This window comes from Branchiostoma belcheri, unplaced genomic scaffold (genome assembly GCF_001625305.1).
Source record: "Branchiostoma belcheri isolate BF01 breed outbred unplaced genomic scaffold, Haploidv18h27 scaffold221, whole genome shotgun sequence".
NCBI lineage: Eukaryota > Metazoa > Chordata > Leptocardii > Amphioxiformes > Branchiostomatidae > Branchiostoma > Branchiostoma belcheri.
Genome location: NW_017803725.1, coordinates 1 through 21,177, shown reverse-complemented (window position 1 = coordinate 21,177; position 21,177 = coordinate 1). Strand labels below are relative to the sequence as shown.

The 21,177-nt window shown below is 46.1% G+C and overlaps 2 protein-coding genes across 2 annotated transcripts; one reads left to right on the top strand and one right to left on the bottom strand.

Annotated features, from left to right (window-relative positions):
* The first annotated feature begins 1,693 nt into the window (after nt 1–1,693).
* On the top strand, nt 1,694–11,258 carry LOC109470371 (sushi, von Willebrand factor type A, EGF and pentraxin domain-containing protein 1-like). The gene is made up of 17 exons (XM_019769307.1): nt 1,694–1,796; nt 2,646–2,723; nt 2,845–3,033; nt 3,351–3,582; nt 3,926–4,087; nt 4,578–5,048; nt 5,308–5,369; nt 6,146–6,287; nt 6,923–7,120; nt 7,678–7,733; nt 8,650–8,815; nt 8,969–9,133; nt 9,243–9,307; nt 9,473–9,636; nt 9,930–10,089; nt 10,497–10,722; nt 11,044–11,258. The coding sequence occupies exons 2-17, from the start codon at nt 2,673–2,675 to the stop codon at nt 11,256–11,258; spliced, it is 2,724 nt and encodes a 907-aa protein (XP_019624866.1). The 5' UTR covers nt 1,694–1,796; nt 2,646–2,672.
* A 7,086-nt stretch (nt 11,259–18,344) lies between these two features.
* LOC109470380 (PE-PGRS family protein PE_PGRS26-like) lies at nt 18,345–20,077 on the bottom strand. Its single transcript, XM_019769315.1, has 2 exons — nt 19,577–20,077; nt 18,345–18,933 (listed from the first exon to the last, which is right to left on the bottom strand). Exons 1-2 carry the CDS (start codon nt 19,785–19,787, stop codon nt 18,770–18,772), a joined length of 375 nt encoding a protein of 124 aa, XP_019624874.1. The 5' UTR covers nt 19,788–20,077; the 3' UTR covers nt 18,345–18,769.
* Nucleotides 20,078–21,177: the final 1,100 nt, after the last annotated feature.

Here is a 21,177-nt window from a genome sequence, read left to right as displayed (position 1 = left end):
GACACAGATATTACCTGTACGGTGCCTTACCTGGTCCCCAGATAAAAGGCTGACACAGATATCAACTGCACGGTGCCTTACCTGGTTACCAGAGTGAACGAATGACACAGATATTACCTGTACGGTGCCTTACCTGGTCCCAAGATAAAAGGCTGACACAGATATCACCTGCACGGAGCCTTATCTGGATACCAGATGAAAGGGCCACACAGATATTACCTGCACAGTGCCTTGCCTGGTCCACAGCTAAAAGGCTCCTGACCGAATTACAATAATTGAAAATCACCTGCACCAGACACATTTTACCTGTACCACTCAGAACATATGGATTACATTGAAAACTGGAAACTACTAGTATTGCCATCATTTCTTTTAAACTTAATACATGGTTTAACAGTCATGCAACAAATAAAAATCCAAATATGCCTACATCTTTATATAAAGCTACTAGTAGTAGTAGTACATGGACCAGGTAAGGCACCATGCAGGTAATACTAGTATGTTTTGTATTTGTGTAGCCCTTTCATCTGTGAACCAGGTAAGGTAATATCTGTGTGGCCCTTTTATCTGGTATCCAGGTACACGGTGCCAGGTAAGGCTCCGTACAGGCAATATCTGTGTGGCCCTTTCATCTGGTATCCAGGTACTAGTAAGGCACCATACAGTACCATATAGTGTGTCAGCCTTTCAGCTGTGGACCAGGCAAGGCACCGTGCAGGTTAAATATAATTGATACTAGTACTTGTATATTTTGTATTTGTGTAGCCCTTTCATCTGGGAACCAGGTAAGGTAAAATCTGTGTGGCCTTTTCATCTGGTATCCAGATAAGGCTCTGTACATGTAAATATCCGTGTCAGCCTTTTATCTGGGGACCAGGTATGGCACCATACAGGTAATATCTGTGTCAGTCTTTCATCTGGTATCCAGATAATTTGGAGCTGTGCGGTAATTCCAATTTTCAATGTTACCTGCAGAGAAGAGTGTCGGGCTCTGCTAGTACCTTGTGCAGATTTGCTCGAAATCAAGCCCTCCCTAGTTCCTTTTCGAGATTAGCTCAAACCCTCCCTTAGTTCCTAGTTCAGATTTTCGCAAAGCCTATACATATATATAGGCTTATTGAAACCTTTTTGCCCCCCTCCCCCATGCATAGGCCATGACATTTATTATTGTTTTTGACAGCCCAGTTTAGTTACTGTTTGAGCTGTTTCCGAATCCCATGTCAGCCCAAGTTGAAATCATAACCTGGAGCAACACTTACCTGTAAAATAGTTAACGTAAAATGTACATATGCGTGGCGTAGCGAAGTTTCCAGACGTACAGGACGGTCGGCTGTAGTATGCCGAGCCGTGACCTGGCCTGCGATGACCGCGATCCCGTGAGGCTTCGCGGCTCCTGTGGTCCAGATCTGCCAGGGATCTGCTTTAGTTTTCGATACGATTTTGTCGCTAAGCGCGTAGGCTGGCCTATTAGACTAAGGTGCTTAGTCGACAGACTCGCCTAAGCACGGGTCCTGCTTAGCGATTGTAATCGTCTAAGCGTGTCAGAACCGGGTGAAATAGTTGTATTTGTTCACATCATTTTGTCGTATCTCAGAGACATGTCGTCAACACCGGGCATCTCCGAGCAGCTGCCTCGGGGCAGGTCGCTTCACGACCCGACTAAAAATGCCTGGACCACCCGGTGTGACCACCTGCAGCCTCGAGGTGACTTAACCGGGCGGATCCAAACCAGACGTCCAAAGCCTAAACACAAGTTTGTGGACACAGTACCAGCAGAGTACATCGGTCAAGTACCGGTAACAATTTCAAGATTAAATTTCTCATTTTCTGTCTGTGTCGATAGTGACATTAACTTCCTCCAACAGTGGTATACAAGACGTAGTCTCCTTTGTCGTATTGTTTCGACAATCGGTGGTATATTTTTGCACAGCTCACGGTTTGAAACTCTTTGTGTCCATGAGATGTTCAAGACATTTCTCATTCTAGTGTATGATCCATTTAACCTTCTCTCCAGCGTTAATGTAAGTGTCCAACATTATGAACCATAGAGAAGGATTAATTCTATTGCGTCTCTAACAAAACTCATTTTTGTAGCTGGGCTTTTTAAAAATTAGTTTTCCACACTACTAACATCTTAAAGACATAAAGCCGTTGAATCTTTTCGAAATGGATAAATTGAAATTTTAATACGTAAACGTTTCAAGTACCATCCGGTACCCTTCTTTAGTACAATGTAGAGGAAATTTACGGAACAAGAAATAAGTTCTAAATAAACAAAAATAGTCAATGTTCTAAAGTAGGTTCTAAATAAACAAAAGGTAACTGACAAGGTAAATTGTTTATTTAGAACTTCTTTAGAACATTGACTGTTTTTGTTTATTTAGAACTTGTTTCTTGTTCCGCAAATTTCCTCTACATTTGTACTGAAGAAGGGTACCGGATGGTACTTGAAACGTTTACGTATTAAAATTTCAATTTATCCAGGTGGAAAAAATTCAACGGCTTTATCTCTTTATCTTTAACCTGGATGATTAACCTTCACCAACGTACTAACATCTTACTCATGGCTCCCCGGACAAGAAGAATTCTGACCTCAACATCTTTGCTTAAGCTTTTCATACCTAAATGTCATTATTTCCCTCCAGATCGGGAGCACGCGTGCTAGGTTATTCATGTGGCGAGACTTCAAAATACCGGACGACAGGCAGGAACCCAAATGCAAGGTACTAGTACGTACATGTAGGATGCAGTCTTGGAGGTAAAGAAAATACATCAAGTGCTTTAGATGTTTCTTTTGATGTTCCTGTACAAAACGTCTGTTCTGACCCTTAACATCTCTTGAAGGTTCCGCTAAAGGGACAGCCGGGTGTTGAAAGGTCCTGTATGAGGCGAGATTTCAAAGTACAGGACGACAGGCAGGAACTCGGACTTGCTATTCCAAACAGCGTTGCCGTTGAAGAGAAGGATACATTGTTTGTAGAAGATTTAGAGTCCCAGTCTGAAGAACTGGAACACAGCGGAAATGAGATAAAGGTACTACACATTTAAAGCTTTGGTATAAATACAGACTGTAAACTGATATGCTTGATCAACTTGTAAACGGTGTCCCCCACCTAGATGCTGTGCGGCGGGTTCTTTTAACATGGTCACGGTGCCGGTGTGGATTACCCGAAATACGGAACTACAGCTTGAAGTTTGCAATTTTTAAAGTGAGTGCAAGCTGTGTGAGAGGCCGGGATTCAAACTTAAGACCTTTTGACAAACATGCTATCTGGCTTATTATTATTACACGATGCTCTGACATCCCCGTATAACAAAACTTCTGTATTGATCCTTTGTTTCGCTTGCAGGTCCCACTCAAAAGGCAGCCGAGCTGTGAATCCCTGTTCGGCGGGAAGCAGGTGAAGCCCGGCGCCGTGTGGAGGCCGTACGGCCCGCCGCTGCACGGGTACGGCTCCTCCCTGAACCCGACACCCAAGAAGCGGCCGGACACGCTGCTCATCCTCGCCGCCATCTTCTACTGCCTGGCCGTCCTGACAGCGGTGGTGTTCGCTGTCCTCTTCCAGACCAACGTCATACCAGGTTAGCTTGTTTTTCGATCACCTGATTCCTTAGACTTCATTTTATCACTTTTGTGACATTTGTGGTGAAACTAGCTAGTGCCACAGTTTCCATTAAGTCTGCAGAAGTCTAATTTCTAATAGGAAGTTTTTTTTTTCCGATTGTTGACCAAAAGGGTTCTTTTGTCAGCGCACGTGGTATTTCACAGTTTCCCCATATATTTTAGTTAGCTTTCTAAAAAAAAACGAGCTGTGCGCACGCTTTTATGTGCTTCTGACCTTCCTCAATCTGATAATCATCTTTATCTACAGTATTCCAGTTTCGAAACTTTCAAATTTCTTGTTACTTTCCACTGGTTCAACAGCCTACAAGACTCCTGAGCCGGTGCCTGTGTGGATGCAGCAGTTTTCCCCGGAGATGCAGAGGTGGTACCAGTTGGCGCTCCAGGCAGCCGGAGGGGACACATCAGCGATACTGCCGCCTGGATACGTGCCGCAACCGACTGTGGAGACTCCTGTGCAGGAATGTGAGTCTTTGGTTCACAAAGTTCTTCGCATTGCCGCTAGGTGTCGCTGCTACAGCGTGAACGTGACTGAGTTTATATCTCTTCTCCCCTCATTTATCTCCTCTTTATTGTTTATTGCCAGTTTGCATTTAAAACACATCAGTATGTGATGAATTCATATGATCCAGCCTTACTGCTCTGTTTAGTCTTACTCAAACACATTCATATATGTATACATACATACATAAGGGACCAGCCTCTCAAACTCCGTCCTGCTACAAAATGTAACCCAACACCACGGGGTGTCTGCTACAGTTACCGTGGTGTCAGGGGTCTGGCACCAGGTGCCAGTTACCGTGGTGTCAGGGGTCTGGTGCAGGTCCAGGTCATTGACATTATTTGTTTGAAGAAGAAAAGGAAGAAGGATAAACAGAGCAAAAAATATGTTTTCCTATTAAACTTGCTAACTTTCAATTTATGAATGTTTTAGTTACATCTTTCCATGATCCAGTTTGCAGTGACACGCCTCTTCCTGACTTGCATGACGGCCGCTTCAACTGCACCAGCATCGCCTACTACAACATCTACGTGCGCATGTGCATCGCCAAGTGTGACGTGGGCTACCAGACTGATGACGCGGGCCTGCTGTTCTGCAACCGCGGCCGATGGGTGCCGATCGCGCCCGAAGTCGTGTCGACACTCGTCGGCGTCGGTCAGGCTGCCGACACGATGCCGAACACTGACCCTCGGGTGTTCGAGTACCTCGGCATCTCCGACCAAATCTTCGCGGACGTTACGTTTAACATTTTAATGAAGCTTGATGACGTCCCCAATCTTTCTATTGTGAAGACATATCTAAACATGATCCAAGAAGAAAACATCATCGACTTCAACATGATGCGGCAGTTGTTGATCTGGATTGGCCCAACTCTAGACGACAAAGTGGCCAACCTAGACTTCCTGCATGTTCTGTCTCGCCTAGGTAAGGGGAGTTCGGCGATACAAAACAGGCGTCTGAATATCAAAATAATGATGTCAAAATAATCCAAATATCAAAATGAAAGATGATCGTGAAGCATCTGCCTTTTTTGAAACCTCAAAAATCAAATTCATCACTAGCCTGTTACCATTATTTTACTATACAATATATACAATACATTTTGTACACAAAGGAATTATACAAAAACAAAAAGCCGTCTAATACAAATTCAACAACACAATTCTTTCTTTCTATTTTGTAGAGACGTTTGGGGCATCCAGGCGGCCGGTATGCAGAATCGTGGACTGTGGAGGAAACTTTGGGGTACTAATTTCTTACGTCTTATCTATGCAAAAAATAACAAACATACCAAATTAATGACAATAATAATGCGAGTGCGAGAATTAAGGTCTCATTCATGAGTTTTTTCCATACATTAGAAACCATGCATTAATGAGTGACTTACGAGACCGTGTTCCCTATGATCCTACATTAAATCAATTGATATCTTTCATGCTATGTTGAGCACACTTACTCTACGTCTCATAAAAAAATTGCCAACGACTTCTATACACACAATCCTGTTTTATGGGAATCACAAACTGCACTTAGCAGCTGTCCGCAAGAGGCCCTCCCGCGCTGCAAACCTACGACCGCACAACTCACAACAATGGACTGTGCACGTCCGACCTAGCGCGCGGCTGCCGACAATTACGTCCTAATTTCATCAGTTACAAACAAGCTTTCACCGCTTTGACGTTTTACATCAGTTGGGATGGCTAAAGGGAAAATTCTCACCAATAAAAACACGCGTTCAAACAGCCGTTTAGTTTTTGACTTGGTACTCTTTTAGGGGGTACACTCGGAGTAATACATGAATGAGACCATAAACCTTACTTTCAAGTTTCTACTGTATAGTCCAAATTACTAAGAACAGAAACTTCACTACTGATATAAAGTTACCATCAATGACCACTTACCTCGACCAGAATAGACCCACCAATTTTATATCAAAATTCTTACAAAAGGTGCTCACCGTCCTGGTATTGCATGACACAACTTCAAATTTGTTTGATGACTAAAACCTCCTTTTTTCAAAGAATCAAGGCCGAGTCAACAGCATCACAACCACCTACATGTCAGAATCCCGAGTGGTCTGTGAGCGAGGCTACCTGCCACAACACCCTGTACTGACGTGCACGGCTACAGGACACTGGGACAAACCCGCACATTGCGACCCAGGTAGGGTGTTGTCTTGGCGTTCATGTGCATAAAGTTAAGAAGGAGCCGGTATCTCAGGCATTTTCATACACTTTACTTTTTTTATAGGTCGGTCTTGACAAAGGGTAGTTATGGTTTCACCACACCATGAAAAATATTTACTTCTCTTGTGTTTCTTCTCCTCCTCCTTCTTCTCCTCCTGCCATTTCGTTAAATGGATTCAATTTCTTCATTTTGGGGCCAAATGAAATTTGGCATGAACGCATAGCGGCCAAATACCCCCAGAGATCTGTTCACTTGATGAAAACATGCTTTCGAAATTGCTTTGTTTGGGTTTTTGGCCATTTTCAGACAAAAATGTACATTTTGGGATCTGGAACCCTGGTATTAAATTTTAAAAAAATGAAATTCGGTATGGGGATACCTTGAAATATGTCCAAAGAATGTCACTTACGGATTTGACATTTAAAATTGTATAAAATAGGTTTTTTGGCTATTTTTGACCAAATGTAGGCTTTTCTAGTACCAAATGTCTAAAAAACAAGATCGTTTGCCTAAGTTAGGACAACATATTAGGTCAACACAAAAAGACACTTTAAGCACTGCATTCTGAGTACAAAGTTTGTTGCCGAGTTGTTATCTATATCATCACACAGTAACCTGCAGTCCACCTGAGGACCCCCCACACGGCTCGTACCTGTGCCAGGGTCACGTGTTCTCGGACCCCTGTGACGTCATCTGTGACGTAGGGTACCTACCGGAAACGGACCACGCCCTGGGCTGCAGCTGGACCGGAAACTGGACCACCGTCCAAAGAGGAAAGACGACAGAGATGGAGAATGCTGTGTCAGCAGGTGGGGAAAAGTTACACATTTATTGCGCATATTAGAATCGATATGATGACAAAAAGAACAAAACTTATCGTTGAATACAAATAAGCGAGGCATTTTGCATATAACGTGATATCTATATCAATCTATATCTATCTATCTATCTATCTATCTATCTATCTATCTATCTATCTATCTATCTATCTATTTATCTATCTATCTATATGAATCTATCTATCTATCTATATCTATCTATATCTATCTATCTATTTATCTATATGAATCTATCTATCTATCTATCTATCTATCTATCTCTATCTATGCATCTATCTATGTATCTATCTATCTATCTGTCTATCTATCTATCTATCTATCTATCTATCTATCTATATGAATCTATCTATCTATCTATATCTATCTATCTATCTATCTATCTATCTATCTATCTATCTATATCTATCTATCTATCTATCTATCTACCTATCTATCTATCTATCTATCTATCTATCTATATCTAGATAGATAGATAGATAGATAGATACATAAAATGCATTAAAATCGACATTCTATCTTCTATGCAGACGTTATCATCCCACAGACTCTGGCTTGTGTCATCGCTGACTGTGGAAACATTTCGGTGAGCGTTTTTGACATACATGTAACATGTACCTCGTGTACCATACCTGTCCTTCTGCATAAGGACTTATTCTTCAGCACAACCTGAAATGGACAGAGCATGTCACCTCGATCGTCGGGAAAGCTAGTAAGAGACTCTATATGCTGAGAATCCTGAAGAAACATGGTCTGGACACAAGTGATCTCATCCTCATCTACATCGGGTTTGTGCGGCCTGTGTTGGAGAACGCATGCGTGATATGGCACCCTGGACTGACCAGAGAACTGTCGCAGAAGATAGAACGAGTGCAGAAACGATCACTCAGAGTAATACTTGGGTCGGAATATGACTGTTATCACACGGCCCTGGACACTACTGGACTTAGTAGATTAGATACCAGACGTGATGAACTGTGCCTGAGGTTTGCTTGTTCTCTCACAAGCAGTGAGAAATACCGTAATTGGTTGCCAGCACAAAGGGGGGATGTACATAATAGAACACTAAGGAACAGCACGGAACTGACACAGTTTAAGTGCCGAACACAGCGCATGTTAAACAGTACACTACCCTATTGTGTCCGCCTGCTGAATGACAGTTAAAGTAGTAGAACTGTAAGTCGTGATGATATTGTTTTTTATGTAATTTTATAGTGATTTATGTCTTTGTTATTTCTGATTTGCAATGCATTATGCTGATAAGCACACGATTTTAGTGGAAAAAAACCGCAATTCAGCATTTTTGCTGCAAGGGTTTTTGTTGTTGAATAAACCATTCTCTCTCTCATAAGCCTCAACACCAAGCAGATGCAGGAAGGAAAAGTTGCACGCTTGGCAAGAGAGAATGACAATTGTTATTGGTGATTACAAATCAGTCTGGGCAGTTGATGTATTTATATTTCCCCAAAATCAAACAGTCTAAGGTCTTCCTCCGTGCACAGAAACCCGCACACGGTGACGTCACATGCACAGGTACGACGTACGGCGAGACGTGTCATCTCACCTGTCAGGACGGCTACGAACGGCTGGGACAAGACAACTTTACCTGCCAGGTTAACCGGCTCACAGCCCAGGCAATCTGGAGTGGGGAGCCAGAGTGCATCCCAGGTAATATATATATCATATCGTGATAGAGCTATGCTATACTTATATGGTACTTACTTGTAGTCCAACACAATGACATTGTTAGGAGACTATTTTTAAATGTAGAGCATTTGGGACGCTTTTAAAAAAATATTTAACAAGGTATATTTATGACAGAGAGTTGCGGATCCCCTCCTGAGTTCCCCAACACCGCTCTACGGTGCGCCAAGGGACACACCTACGGGGACACCTGCGGTGTCACCTGTGCGGACGGGTACGAAGGAACAAACCACCAGCGCGTAACGTGTCATAGCAGCGGCAACTGGAGCCTGCAGGAGGGAGGTACGGATTTATGTTGCTTTTTCAGCGACCATTCTCATGCAATCAGGGCACACACTCAGGACTGTAGTAGAACTGACCATTTTCTAACTAAGTTCTTTTTTAACTGCAGCGCTTCAGCCATTTGTGGCTGGACCAGATCTGTTCTGTCAGAAGAAAGGTTGCGGCAATCTTACTGTACGTACGGTTTTGTAAAATAAAATCTGTGACACAAACAGCTAAATGCTATAATAAAATGCTATAATATTAACTGTAATTATCCAGACTATTGTCTTCTCCTTTAATACCATAAGCATCCTCAAATGTGATAACATTTTGCATTACATGTTTTTTACCACCCAGAGCCCTGTCAACGGCAGCCTGACGTGCAGCGGTACCAGGTACCAGGACTCCTGCCGCCTGACCTGTCAGCCCGGGTACAAAGTTGGCTACGAGAGCGGCCATATTCTTCATAGTTTGTACAACTTTAGGTGTCTGGCTAGTGGCGAATGGAACAATAAGCCAAGGTTAGGCCATTTTTCATTTTTCTACTTTTCTTTGCATGTCATGTTACCAAAATGAGCCCTTCTGCAATTTAAAAAGATGTTTCAAATTGGTGCATGGTCCAACTATATTCACAACGTTAACGTTGTGTTTTCGAGACGTATGGATTCGGTTGGTCGTGACGAAATGACTTGTGAGATTTACAATATCAGGGAACACGACATGTGACGATGAACTTTCAGTCGATTCTACAACGAACACTTGTCAATGTATTGAATGAAAATAATGTCATTGTCGTTTCTGAACCCTTGTGTAGATGCGTCCCTTTTAACTACTGCCGGCTCGGCCTGCACGACTGCCACCCTGAGCACGGGATCTGCGACCTGACGGGCCACCAGACCTTCAGCTGCCGCTGCCGGCCCGGGACAGTCGGGGACGGGAGACGCTGTGAACGGATCTCCTGCCCGCCTTTCCCGGTCAGTAGGAAATTAGCTGTTACTAGCCACTGTCCTTCTCCATCCCACAAAATGACAAAACGTCAAACGTAGAGGTTTTCCAGAGCAACATTTAGGGATTTCAGAAGGTTCTATTTACAAATGAACAGAAGAGTCATTCGAAAAGAACTGAACTGGGCTTAATCCGTGATCAAGGCAGAAAAACTACCAAGCATGAAATAGAAATAATACGATTTATGCACGGATTGCGGTGCTTGGTTGAGTTTTCATCCATAAGAAGATAAAAGCGTTTCTTGATAAAAAAGATAATCAGTTTGCTGAGGACTAGTATAAGGTATGATCTACTGTCGTAGTTTTGATAAGAAACATTTCGCGTGGTTATAACCTAGAATCAACGAATTAATTTACTGTTTCCTTTACCCTCCCAGATCTCTGACCCTGCGAACGGCTTCTTCAGGTGTTCTATCCCGGGATCCTCTAATGCCGACACGGCAGAGTATGCTAACAGCACCTCCGCGGAGTACGAGGCCGTCTGCCTGCTTCACTGTAACCCTGGTTACGACAGGGTGATCTATGCCGAGTACTCTTGTGGACACGACGGGAGCTGGACCATTCCTGTTGACATAAACAGCGCAGGGACCACGCCGTGTTTAGGTACAGCTGAACGTTTCATCTCTACTGTTTCTAAAACTTAGGTGTTGTTTGTCGGTATCAGTAGTAACCATGGTACAAAAACACACAAAAAAAGACAGTCGCGAGACGGGAGTAGATTGATTGATTATAAGGAAAATAAAAGTTCAGTAACCAATTTTCAACGTTATATTTTCAGCATCTTTAATGATATTGATGGCTCATGTTGCTTTTATTATTTAGATTATAATTTAGTATATTATATTATTAATTATAATTATTCTGCCATTCGCCACTTTGATATAGTTATGCCTTAAAGCATTAATGTTATAACACTTGTTTCAGCTGTGAAATGCCCGGACCTGGCCAGTCCCCTGAACGGTAGAATGACCTGCAACAGGGGCTCAGAATTCCGCCATCCCGAGGCCTGCAACTTCGCCTGCAACCGAGGTTACGAGCTGACCCTATCAAGCAGCAGCGTGAGACGCTGTCAGACTGATGCAACCTGGTCTGGAAACGACGCCTTGTGTATCGGTAGATACGGCATTGTTACTCCGTGAAGGAGGTCAGGACCTCCGGATGGAGTGTTGTGATCGGCTGATTTTTCATGTTCGCAGTCAAAACACTGGGTTCTCTTTGTGTAATCGGCACGCAATTTTATACGCCGTCTGCGGGCATGCCCGTGTTGATGCACGAATGTGTATTTTTGCCGTTGCTGCTTTCGCGGTCAATGTAATATTGCAGACGCACCCCTACAATTACGAGGCGAATTGGAATGGTCCAGAAAAACGCGTTGTTTGGAATAGCAGTGGGGGGTGGAACTTCATGCAGATACGGGGTGGTTTTGATAAGTGGTTCCAGATGTTTTTGCCCATGGTTAAGAGATGCCAAGTTTTTTGGAAGATGTTCGCAGCCAAAACGCATTCTTCCGTACGTCGCATTTTTGTGTAATTTCGCATGTGGTGTGGCATTATGTCCGGGATGATGCACGTCTTTTTATTTTTACCGTAGCTGTTTTGATATTGGAGTAAATGGTTATTTTTTAAACATCCCCATGTCGTTGAAATGTTGTCGTCCGTTTATGTCACCGGTAGTAAGTCGCGGCGGGGCTGATGGGGACGGAAATGTGGGGTGGTCAGAGGTCAACATTAGGAAATGTAAATACCGATGACGTAATCCTATCGATTTCAAACTGGTCGGGTGTGGCGACCTAGTGGCGGCGTGTATTTAGTCACGTAGCAACTGGCCGGTCGTCCTAGCAACGAGCATGCTGGCCGCTTGACTGTACACATGGGCAATATTTTTGGGTTGGGCCGCTCCATAGTGTTAGTGGAGCAGCTCTTTGGAAAAATGGACAATATTTTTGAGCAACCCATCAATGTGTTCTGCCTCGTGGTCGGATGTGGTCTGGGGCTGGTAAACCACACATACTAGTAGATCGGATAATTTAATGATTTGCTAGTTGTAAAGGCGTCTTGTAGTATGAGCCGGTATATGAAGAAGTAGCGTGTGTTACACAATCATGCTTTCGGCCGGATTGATGTGCAACTGTTACTAATTGCAGGGACTGCGCTAATGCCGACCAGTCGCGCTGTCCTGATACACCGCGAATGTGCGAGTGTTCCCTGTAGACAGTCCCGGGAGTCATTTCTTTCGCACATTCCAGGAGCCAAACCAAAATACGTAACTTCATGAACCGAGTCCAAAAAACCGAAACGTGAAAATCGGATGATCGGACCTGATGTACATTTCTCTTTCTGTAGATTGTACACACAATACACACATCTTTAGATAATCTGGCCATGGCAGGTAAAAAAAAAGGTTACTATCCACACTGCACAATCATTGGATCATCCTGCATGAGTTATGGGGCAGTGCCGAAGTCGCGCGGTGTGAACCGAGTCCCCGCAGGTGAGCAGTTTCACTGGATCTGGGTGGGTGGGTGGGTCAGAAAAAATGAAGGGAAATGCCTTTCCTCTTAAAGCTTCCCCCATCCACCCTCCTGCCATAACTGCTGGGTCGGTCTCACCTTGCTTCTTCGGGGTTGCGGATGTCTCCGAATGAAAGGGCAGAATGGAGTGCGCGCGCGCCTTATAAGGGGTTGGTTGGTGACGTCATTTCGGATGACCAATCACAGTGCAGTGAAGATAGGTTACTATCCACACTGCACAATCATTGGATCATCCTGCATGAGTTATGGGGCAGTGCCTACGTCGCGCCATCATTTGCGTTTGTCCCCGTAGTTAACGTAGGGAGTTCCCCTTTACGCTAACACCTGGAGGCGCGCCCTTCTTCCTAACTAAACCAAGCTTTCGCTAGAAAGCCTACCCCTTACTTCATCCCAATACTTCNCTGCTGATTGGAGTGCAAGACCGGACTGGCGTTGAGCCCATGGAAATTATGCCATGTTTGCTATAGGGTGTATTTCATCACTCGACCACGACTTGGGGAAGTCTGACACAGGGACGCATAAATTCTGTGAACAAATGTTTATATGGTTGTTGACCTCTGTTTCGGGACATATGTTCCCAATGGGGGCATAACGTCCTGTCCTAAGGACTGCGACTCTTTCCAGTAGCATGCACGACAATTTAACCACCAACATGAAAATGATACACCAACCCGAAAGGATACACCAGAAGGTTACTATCCACACTGCACAGTCATTGGATCATCCTGCATGAGTTATGGGGCAGTGCCGAAGTCGCGCGGTGTGAACCGAGTCCCCGCAGATGAGCAGTTTCACTGGATCTGGGTGGGTGGGTGGGTCAGAAAAAATGACGGGAAATGCCTTTCCTCTTAAAGCTTCACCCTCCTGCCATAACTGCTGGGTCGGTCTCACCTTGCTTCTTCGGGGTTGCGGATGTCTCCGAATGAAAGGGCAGAATGGAGTGCGCGCGCGCCTTATAAGGGGTTGGTTGGTGACGTCATTTCGGATGACCAATCACAGTGCAGTGAAGATAGGTTACTATCCACACTGCACAATCATTGGATCATCCTGCATGAGTTATGGGGCAGTGCCTACGTCGCGCCATCATTTGCGTTTGTCCCCGTAGTTAGCGTAGGGAGTTCCCCTTTACGCTAACTCCTGGAGGCGCGCCCTTCTTCGTAACTAAGATCCCGTTCATACCAGACTTTTAAAAACCGGTTGAAACCGCTAAATAGGAAAACCCGGCTAAAACCCTTAGCGTTCATACCAGACTTTTCATAACCGGTTTTGTAAAAATCCTGTCCGGTGAATATCCAATTAATCGGGCATGACGCAGTTTGAATAACCGTTCCTCCCGCTCTTCCGATTGCTGTCGCCTTCTTGTATTCCGTCTTCATGTTCATTACCTTTTACTGCGGCACTGATCTTTAAATAAACCAGGTTCCTCCAACATGTTTGTTTCGGTAGAGCACCCCCCACCCCCCAGCTTTGTCAAATTCGGCGAGTCCAGCTCTCCACAAATACATAAATAAGTATCAGGAGCGTCTCGTCTGTCGACCAGGTTGCGTATGCTGATTCCTTCGATCTCAAAATTAACAGAAACCGTGGGAAAACAGTGGAAACGAACTCAAATTGGTCAAAACAACGCCATAAAAAAGCTTTAGGTCGTCCACGGCCAGGATGCTGACCTCGTGACCCCGGAATTATGACGCAAAAACCGGTTCAATAAACCCTTAGCGTTCAGACCAGGTTTTTCGGTGGAAAAACCCCTCAAAAACCCTTCAAAAACCACCTCCCGAGGTGGTTTTTCAAAATCGGATTTAAACCCCTAAAAAACCGGTTAATTTGCGTTCACACCAGGTTAAATAAAAACCGGTTTTTGAAAAACCGGTTGAAACCGCTAAATATAAGTCTGGTATGAACAGGGTCTAAACCAAGCTTTCGCTAGAAAGCCTACCCCTTACTTCATCCCAATACTTTCAACTGAAAGTATACCCCACTCTCAATATCCCCAAAACTTCGTTCGAAGATATATCCCCTCTCTCATCTCCCCCCACTCCTATTCCCCGTTTTTCCGGCTCTTGCATGTGTGACTGTTTACCGTTAATACTATCGAGCCCATAGTGGAAAAAAGAGACAGAGGCAGAACTGTATCAAACAAGAGGACGTTTATTAGGTCACCCGTTCCTTCTCAATTCCTTGCTCGATCTCGAGACCCCGCTATGATATAACATACAGGAAAGAAACCATCGTCCTTCGTCGAGCTCGCTTGTCCCTTTGCCTACCATAGCCGACGTCTTCTTTAGGCGGGGGTTAATCTAAAAGGTTTTGTTTATTCCTAGTAGCACGTTATTTCTTTCCTACATTTTTACGGCTTGCTTTACCTCTTCCGCCGCTAGTCTCGATGTTGCCTCCCCAAGCTTCATTACCCTACCCAATTTCATGTAGTGGGCTGCCATCCGTTTTGCGCATCACCCCACATGATCCATCACTTCTTACTCAGATGCTCCCGCCATGTGGAGAGCGATCGCGCAACCTGCCCTACAGCCATGACATGTTTCTCCTTAATCGACGCCTTGCTTCTACAGATGTCTACGGGACGAGTCATTTATTGTTGCCGTGGAGGCTAGGGTTGCTCCGGTAACACCGAGCCGTCGCCAACGGTGGCTCAAAAGAGATAGCCACCCTCCAACTCTATGGATAGGTGTTTGGCGATTGCCATTGACCAGCCGATTGCCTCTCTTGGGCCCACGGAGCTGCCACCTGTCTTCTCTAAAACGAAAACATTGGGCCTGCCATCTCGCAAGGTTTTCCCCCACACATGGTTGATTACCAATGCGCCTGACGGTAATCTTGACACCTCTGCTGTTCTGGTCTCCAAGAGGTCAGCCAAGCGGTCACCCGAGAAAAACGCCACCTTGAAGATGGATTGATCCCTGCCATTGTGAACAGCGGATTTTCCGGAAGTTCTTTTCTCTGGGATGGCTTCGCAAACCTGTACTACTTTGCCAAGGAATACCGGCTTGGCCTGTTGCGGAGTCGAGCGCTGTCTCAACTGCTCCGCTGACACTGACGCCGGGTATTGCTTGACCATTTTCCCCCTTGCCGGGTTCCCATCTTCCAATCGTTTGTCCCATTCGCTCCCCCTACCCATGGCCATGCCGTTGAGAATTGGTAAGCTTGCCCACATATGTGTTAACCGTTTTAAACGCTAGCCCACACGGGCATTTATACTCCTCCTTGCCGGCCCTACAACCGCCTCTTGGACTTTCGTCTTCCCTTTCTGGTCTTTCCAGATAAAGAACATGACAATGTCTACCGGAGCTACCGTGTCTAAGGTCTTAAGTGGGGTTAGGGTTCTAAGGAAGTTCTTTAACAAGTCGCTTAAAGCCGACTTTTGCTTGATATAGGCGGAGTATTTTTGTTCTCCCAGGAGTTACTACAACCTGCTATCGATAGCGGCGTGATCCCTCTGCGCCCCTAAGCATTAACGCCGGTGCCTCCTGAACTTTTGTCATTCCACCTCGCTGGCAGAAATTGAAACCGAACCCATTAGGGTAGCCGCACCCTACCCGTTTTACTACCGGGAGCCATAACCTTGGGACCCCGCTGAACCCCGAGCAACCTGGGGTGCTAGTGAATTCCCCGCCTTGACTATTGTAGGGAAAAATTGTCGACTGAACTGCCCTTGTTTGGGAGTTGAGCTTATTTCTATCGGCGGTTCTCTTGGGGTTTCTGCCACGGTCCGAAACCCAGATGAACAGGCCTGTTAACATACGCATTCCCCTGCCTCATTCGCTTGCTGGTCTCGTTAGTTGCCAGAGTTATCCCTTACATTTCTATCTTATCGCAAGGAGACTCGGAACTAGTTCACGCTCCGTTGGCCGTACCTGCCAACCACCACTTCTCCTCGGTGAGTATAGCACTGGTTAACCCGCACATGCTACCCGCACCCTTTCCACAATTGGCAACCAGTAGCACTTGGGGAACCTGTCCGGTACCACCAACACCATCCTCGCCTTCTGTTGCATCACAAAATTTACTAGGGCTGTTATAAGGCTGAAGGGAGGGAATGCGCAACAGTCTCGACCCATCAGGTCCTGTGCAAATACATTGACCTCTTCAAAATACGGAGTTGGGTATGGACTGAGGAAACGTAGATTTTGCCCGTCCCTTGCTGACTGCACGCTGGATGGTGACACCATGAGGTCCGTGTCAAACCCGGAGACCCCTCCTAACTCCGCATCGATCCATTGGAAGACCTTTCTATGCAACATCACATCTGACGCCTTGGTAAGGCGGGACGCGGGGCATCCGCTTCGTTGACTCTCGACGGCGTGAAGACTGGCTTAACTCAACATTTAGACTGACCACCGTCTCCCATAGTCTGCGCACCGCCCTTGATAGTTGGAGGCTTTTCCCCCCTTGGTTGTCCCCGGCGGAGATTACATTCGTGTTGTCCACATGGGCGTCTACTGCCAACCTGGCAGCATTTTCCAGCATTCCGTAGGCGCCTACCCTCTTACTGTGCACGCGCACCCGCTCTTCTATGGACATAAGCACCTGCATGAGAGCTTCAGCTTCTTTGACCTTTCTGTTCTTGCCCTGTCCCGTAATCTCCGAACTACACCCTGTCTTAGTTCGTTGCGGCCGAACCGCGCCATTTAACCCCTGATACGTCCGAATGTGACCCTCTCGACTCATGCTTTTCCGTCCTCTAAGGGACGTGCCCTTCCCACTGGTCTACGAATCTCCAGTGTTGTATTTCTTCTCTTACGCTACCCGCAATCCGGACCCCTGTGCCTTTTTGCTTGCCAATCTGATAGCTTGAAACATCTCCCTACAATGTAGTCTCGCCGCCGGCACGGCTAGACCAAAGGAGACCAGATTCCCTGTCAATTTTTGCCACTTCACAACGGGCATACTTTGCTCATTCAACCCACCCTCTCTCAGGGCGGCGAACAAAATCTTCTTCCTTCTGGTAGCCTGAAGGTCGAGCGGACTGAGTCTGCCTCCATAACCAGAAACTCCAGTCACTGCGCAGGGTACAGCTGCGATTTAGATATTCCTAAAAAAAAATATCCCAATGCAACCACGACGCTACACATACTGTCTGTAGCTGTGCGGCGTCATAGCCTGCCTCCTCTCCTTACTTCCTCTGCCTTTGTCCTGCGGTTTGCAATTGTCCTGTTACCTGTGTCGGTTCTCATGCCTCAGGTTAATAGGTGCATGCACAGCAAATCGGCATGGCTACACAAATTTTCTTCCTTGACTTCACGTTTACCAGCCCCGAAACCTCCGGGCTACTATATTGCTCGCCCTTATGAGTTGCTTATGCCGCGCCCCCTGCCGACTTTGGCGTATGGGCACTATGCGATCTCCTTATGCTGCGCCCCCTGGCGAAGTTGCTGTGCAGCCCCATGCGATGCTTGTACTACACCCCCTAGCGACTTTGCTGTGTAGCACTCTGAGCCGTTTGTGCTACGCCTCAGCTGACTTGCTGTATGGGGCTGTGATGGTCTCATTATCTAACTCAACGCCGTTCGACCCTCAGCCGGGAGAGAGGGTCAGAAAAATTGTCTTAGCACCAAGTACTCATCTATTCAACGCCATTCTAACATGATTACCACTATAGGCAGTTCAAGTGCTATGCGTTTTCATCAGTAAGATATCCAACACTATTTAGATTGCGATGAACACATTTCAAGACAAGAAAGAGTTCTGCATCACCACTTTATTCAGAAGAGACATTCCCACCGGCGAGCCTCACCGGCGAGCCTACATAGCTTTTCTGCATCATAGACAGCCATAATCAAGCCGCTTGTCATTCCTTTGTTGTATACAAAGTATTTCCAAATATAAATTCTGACCAATTTAATCCGATGCGCTAGGCTTGCCTTCCTTACAATCTCTGCCAACGTGGCCTACTTTATGGCACCTAAAGCATTCATCACCCGGCCTCGAGTTGGCCTGTCGTCCTTGCCTTTAAAGCTATTACCATACGTGTTGGCTCTAGAGGCTTTACTCTTAGTTGCGCCAGCCTTGGGCATCTTGCTCTGTGACTCTTTACAAACTGAGCTATAACCTTAGCCAGCCGTTTGACTAGGCCGCTCCCGAGATGGCTCTCTCTGCTTGCCTGGGCTACCAGCGCCTCCCCGAGGGCCAGGGCCCTGTGGGTCGAAGGCCTCCACTGGTCGACCTGCGTATCGCACCAGATCCTCCCTGATATCCGTGGTACGCCCCTGCTTCATGGCGCCTAACTGCTTCTTCAGCTCTTGGACCACATGTAAGGGTGTTGCCATAACCTGCATAAACGACACCACAAGTCCGATTAACGTGTGTCATACACATGCAAATTGCAACCTCAAACGCTCCCGCTCACACACTGTACATGTAAGCAACTTCCCATGAAGCGTTTCCGAGCCAATGTACTTTTATACCGACCGCTCCGTACGCCCCAGGCGTACAGCGATCCGTACATCTCGGCTCCGCGTGCCCTTCACGCTCACCACGCGATACCCCAGCGTTCACCTATTGAACGCCTTACCGCTTTGTAACACATTACAGGGCGCCTCGCCCTACACGTGAGCTACCCGATGGATAAAACCATCCGCACACCCGGTGTACTCGTAGCTCACCACGGGAGTAATTAGGTATCCACGCTAGGAAACCACACCCGCGCCTCCAGGTGGGAATGTGCGCCCTGCGCAATCAAGTCTGCACGTGCGCCATTCCCCCTGCATTACACAATTTGCATACAAATCCGACCGAGGTTCTACATACTGACTAAGACGATGTACGAAATCAAAACAATGCTACCAAGACGAGCAACGTACCTTTACGAAACTCACACACGAGATAACACAGTCAAATACATGGTAGCAACCAAAAGCCATCATTCAAATTCCGAAAATGCAGAAAATTCAACTGCAAGGACTGTACCCTTACCGCCCGCGCCGCCTGGGGCTGCTCTAGCGCCGGCCCCGGCTGCGGGTCCGCTGGAGCTTGTGCCCCGCTTGCTCCTGCCGAGCGGCCCGCTGTCCCTGTGGCGTTGCCTGTTGTCCCTGCGGCGCCTCCTGTTGTCCCTGCGGTGCATCCTGTTGTCCCTGCGGCGCATCCTGTTGTCCCTGCGGCGCATCTTGTTGTCCCTGCGGTGCATCCTGTTGTCCCTGTGGTGCGACGTTGTTCTGCGGGTCTGGTGGCTGGATGTGTTCCACTCCTCCCTGCTCGGGTTGGCGTTGTTGTCCCCCTTCTCGGCGTGGAGGTTCCCGAAGCGCTTGGTTCCTGAGACATGTTATCCACCCCGTTCGATCGCCTTCCACGATAACTATCGTGGAAAGGGGACCACCTTCCATCGATACATATCGGGGCGGCCGACTCGGCCGGTCCTACAGCCGACACCTTCCACGATAGCACAGCGATTCTCATGGATGGTGACATACGCTGGGTCATCAGGCGGGGTCACCGCCCCAGGGTATGCTGGGAAGCCCAAAACCAACGCCGCGCTCGGCTTCGGTCTCAAATCACCACCACAGGTACGTGTGTTTGACTTGAAGTTTGATGGTTTATGTTTACTCTTAATGGCATTTCTATTTGGTATTTCAGTGTGATTGTATGCTACCCATTTTTGAATGCGAAAGTTGAGGTTAAGGTTCGCCTGGAATTTTACCAAAAGTTTCCAGGAAATATCGAGGCATGGGGGAGGGGGGTGGTGAGGACGACCTAAAAGTTTCTACAAACTTTCTCGATCACTTTGAGTGCCTCTGTTCTTGAATACTAGTATATAAGGTCCTAGGGTCAGATTTCCTGCATGGTCGGACCCATTCTGTGGTTTTGGGAGAGACTTGCGTAATTATGCGAGAAGAGACGGCCATCTTTCAGCCGGGCAGCTCACCTAGCTATAGGAAACCAGCTATAGTATGGTCGTTATAACGTTATATATTCTCGGTAAAATAAATTAGCATTTGGCTACAGAAGAAAACTAATACATCTGATTAAACAGTATGAAAATATTCTATCCTCCTGTCAATGGCACTTTAATAGGCGCATCACGGTGCTCCAGGAGCGGCCGGGACCGCATCTTTATATAATTCGGGTGGTGGGTGGTGCGTGTGCGACAAAAGGGGGTGGGGTGGGGGGCTTATTTTATAAATTTTTAATAGAAAAAGTCAAAACAACTTGCAACAATGTTGACAAGTGAAGGTGTTTGTTAGGGAATAATGCTCTTGCTCATTATACAGAAGAAACCTGTCCTTGCCTTGCTTGAGTAATAATTCTAATGAGAACAATTGTAAAATACAACCTAAGCTATATGCGTTTCATTTTTTCTAAATCAGCATCTACTATATAGTACCAAGAAGATGGAGTATACATGAATTGTGCAGAAGAGGGCACATTTGCAAATCTATTGAGGCATACTTTCTATCGTCTGGAACTGAGTAAGAAAATAAATGTTGCTATTTTGCCTTATTTCAGAATGAAACATGGGAAAAGCCAGAGGCAAAAGCAAGCACTTTCGGTGTGAAAGGCAGAAAGTGACGGCAAGGACT

What these genes read in the sequence shown, in the direction of transcription:
- LOC109470371 (XM_019769307.1), top strand. Translation starts at nt 2,673, where the DNA reads ATGTGGCGAGACTTCAAAATACCGGACGACAGGCAGGAACCCAAATGC. An exon ending in GGAGCCAGAGTGCATCCCAG is followed by an intron (nt 8,816 to 8,968) that starts GTAATATATATA and finishes TATTTATGACAG; the next exon opens with AGAGTTGCGGATCCCCTCCT. An exon ending in CTGGAGCCTGCAGGAGGGAG is followed by an intron (nt 9,134 to 9,242) that starts GTACGGATTTAT and finishes TTTTAACTGCAG; the next exon opens with CGCTTCAGCCATTTGTGGCT.
- LOC109470380 (XM_019769315.1), bottom strand. Translation starts at nt 19,787, where the DNA reads ATGCACCGCAGGGACAACAAGATGCGCCGCAGGGACAACAGGATGCGC. An exon ending in AGCCCCAGGCGGCGCGGGCG is followed by an intron (nt 18,934 to 19,576) that starts GTAAGGGTACAG and finishes TCGTTTATGCAG; the next exon opens with GTTATGGCAACACCCTTACA.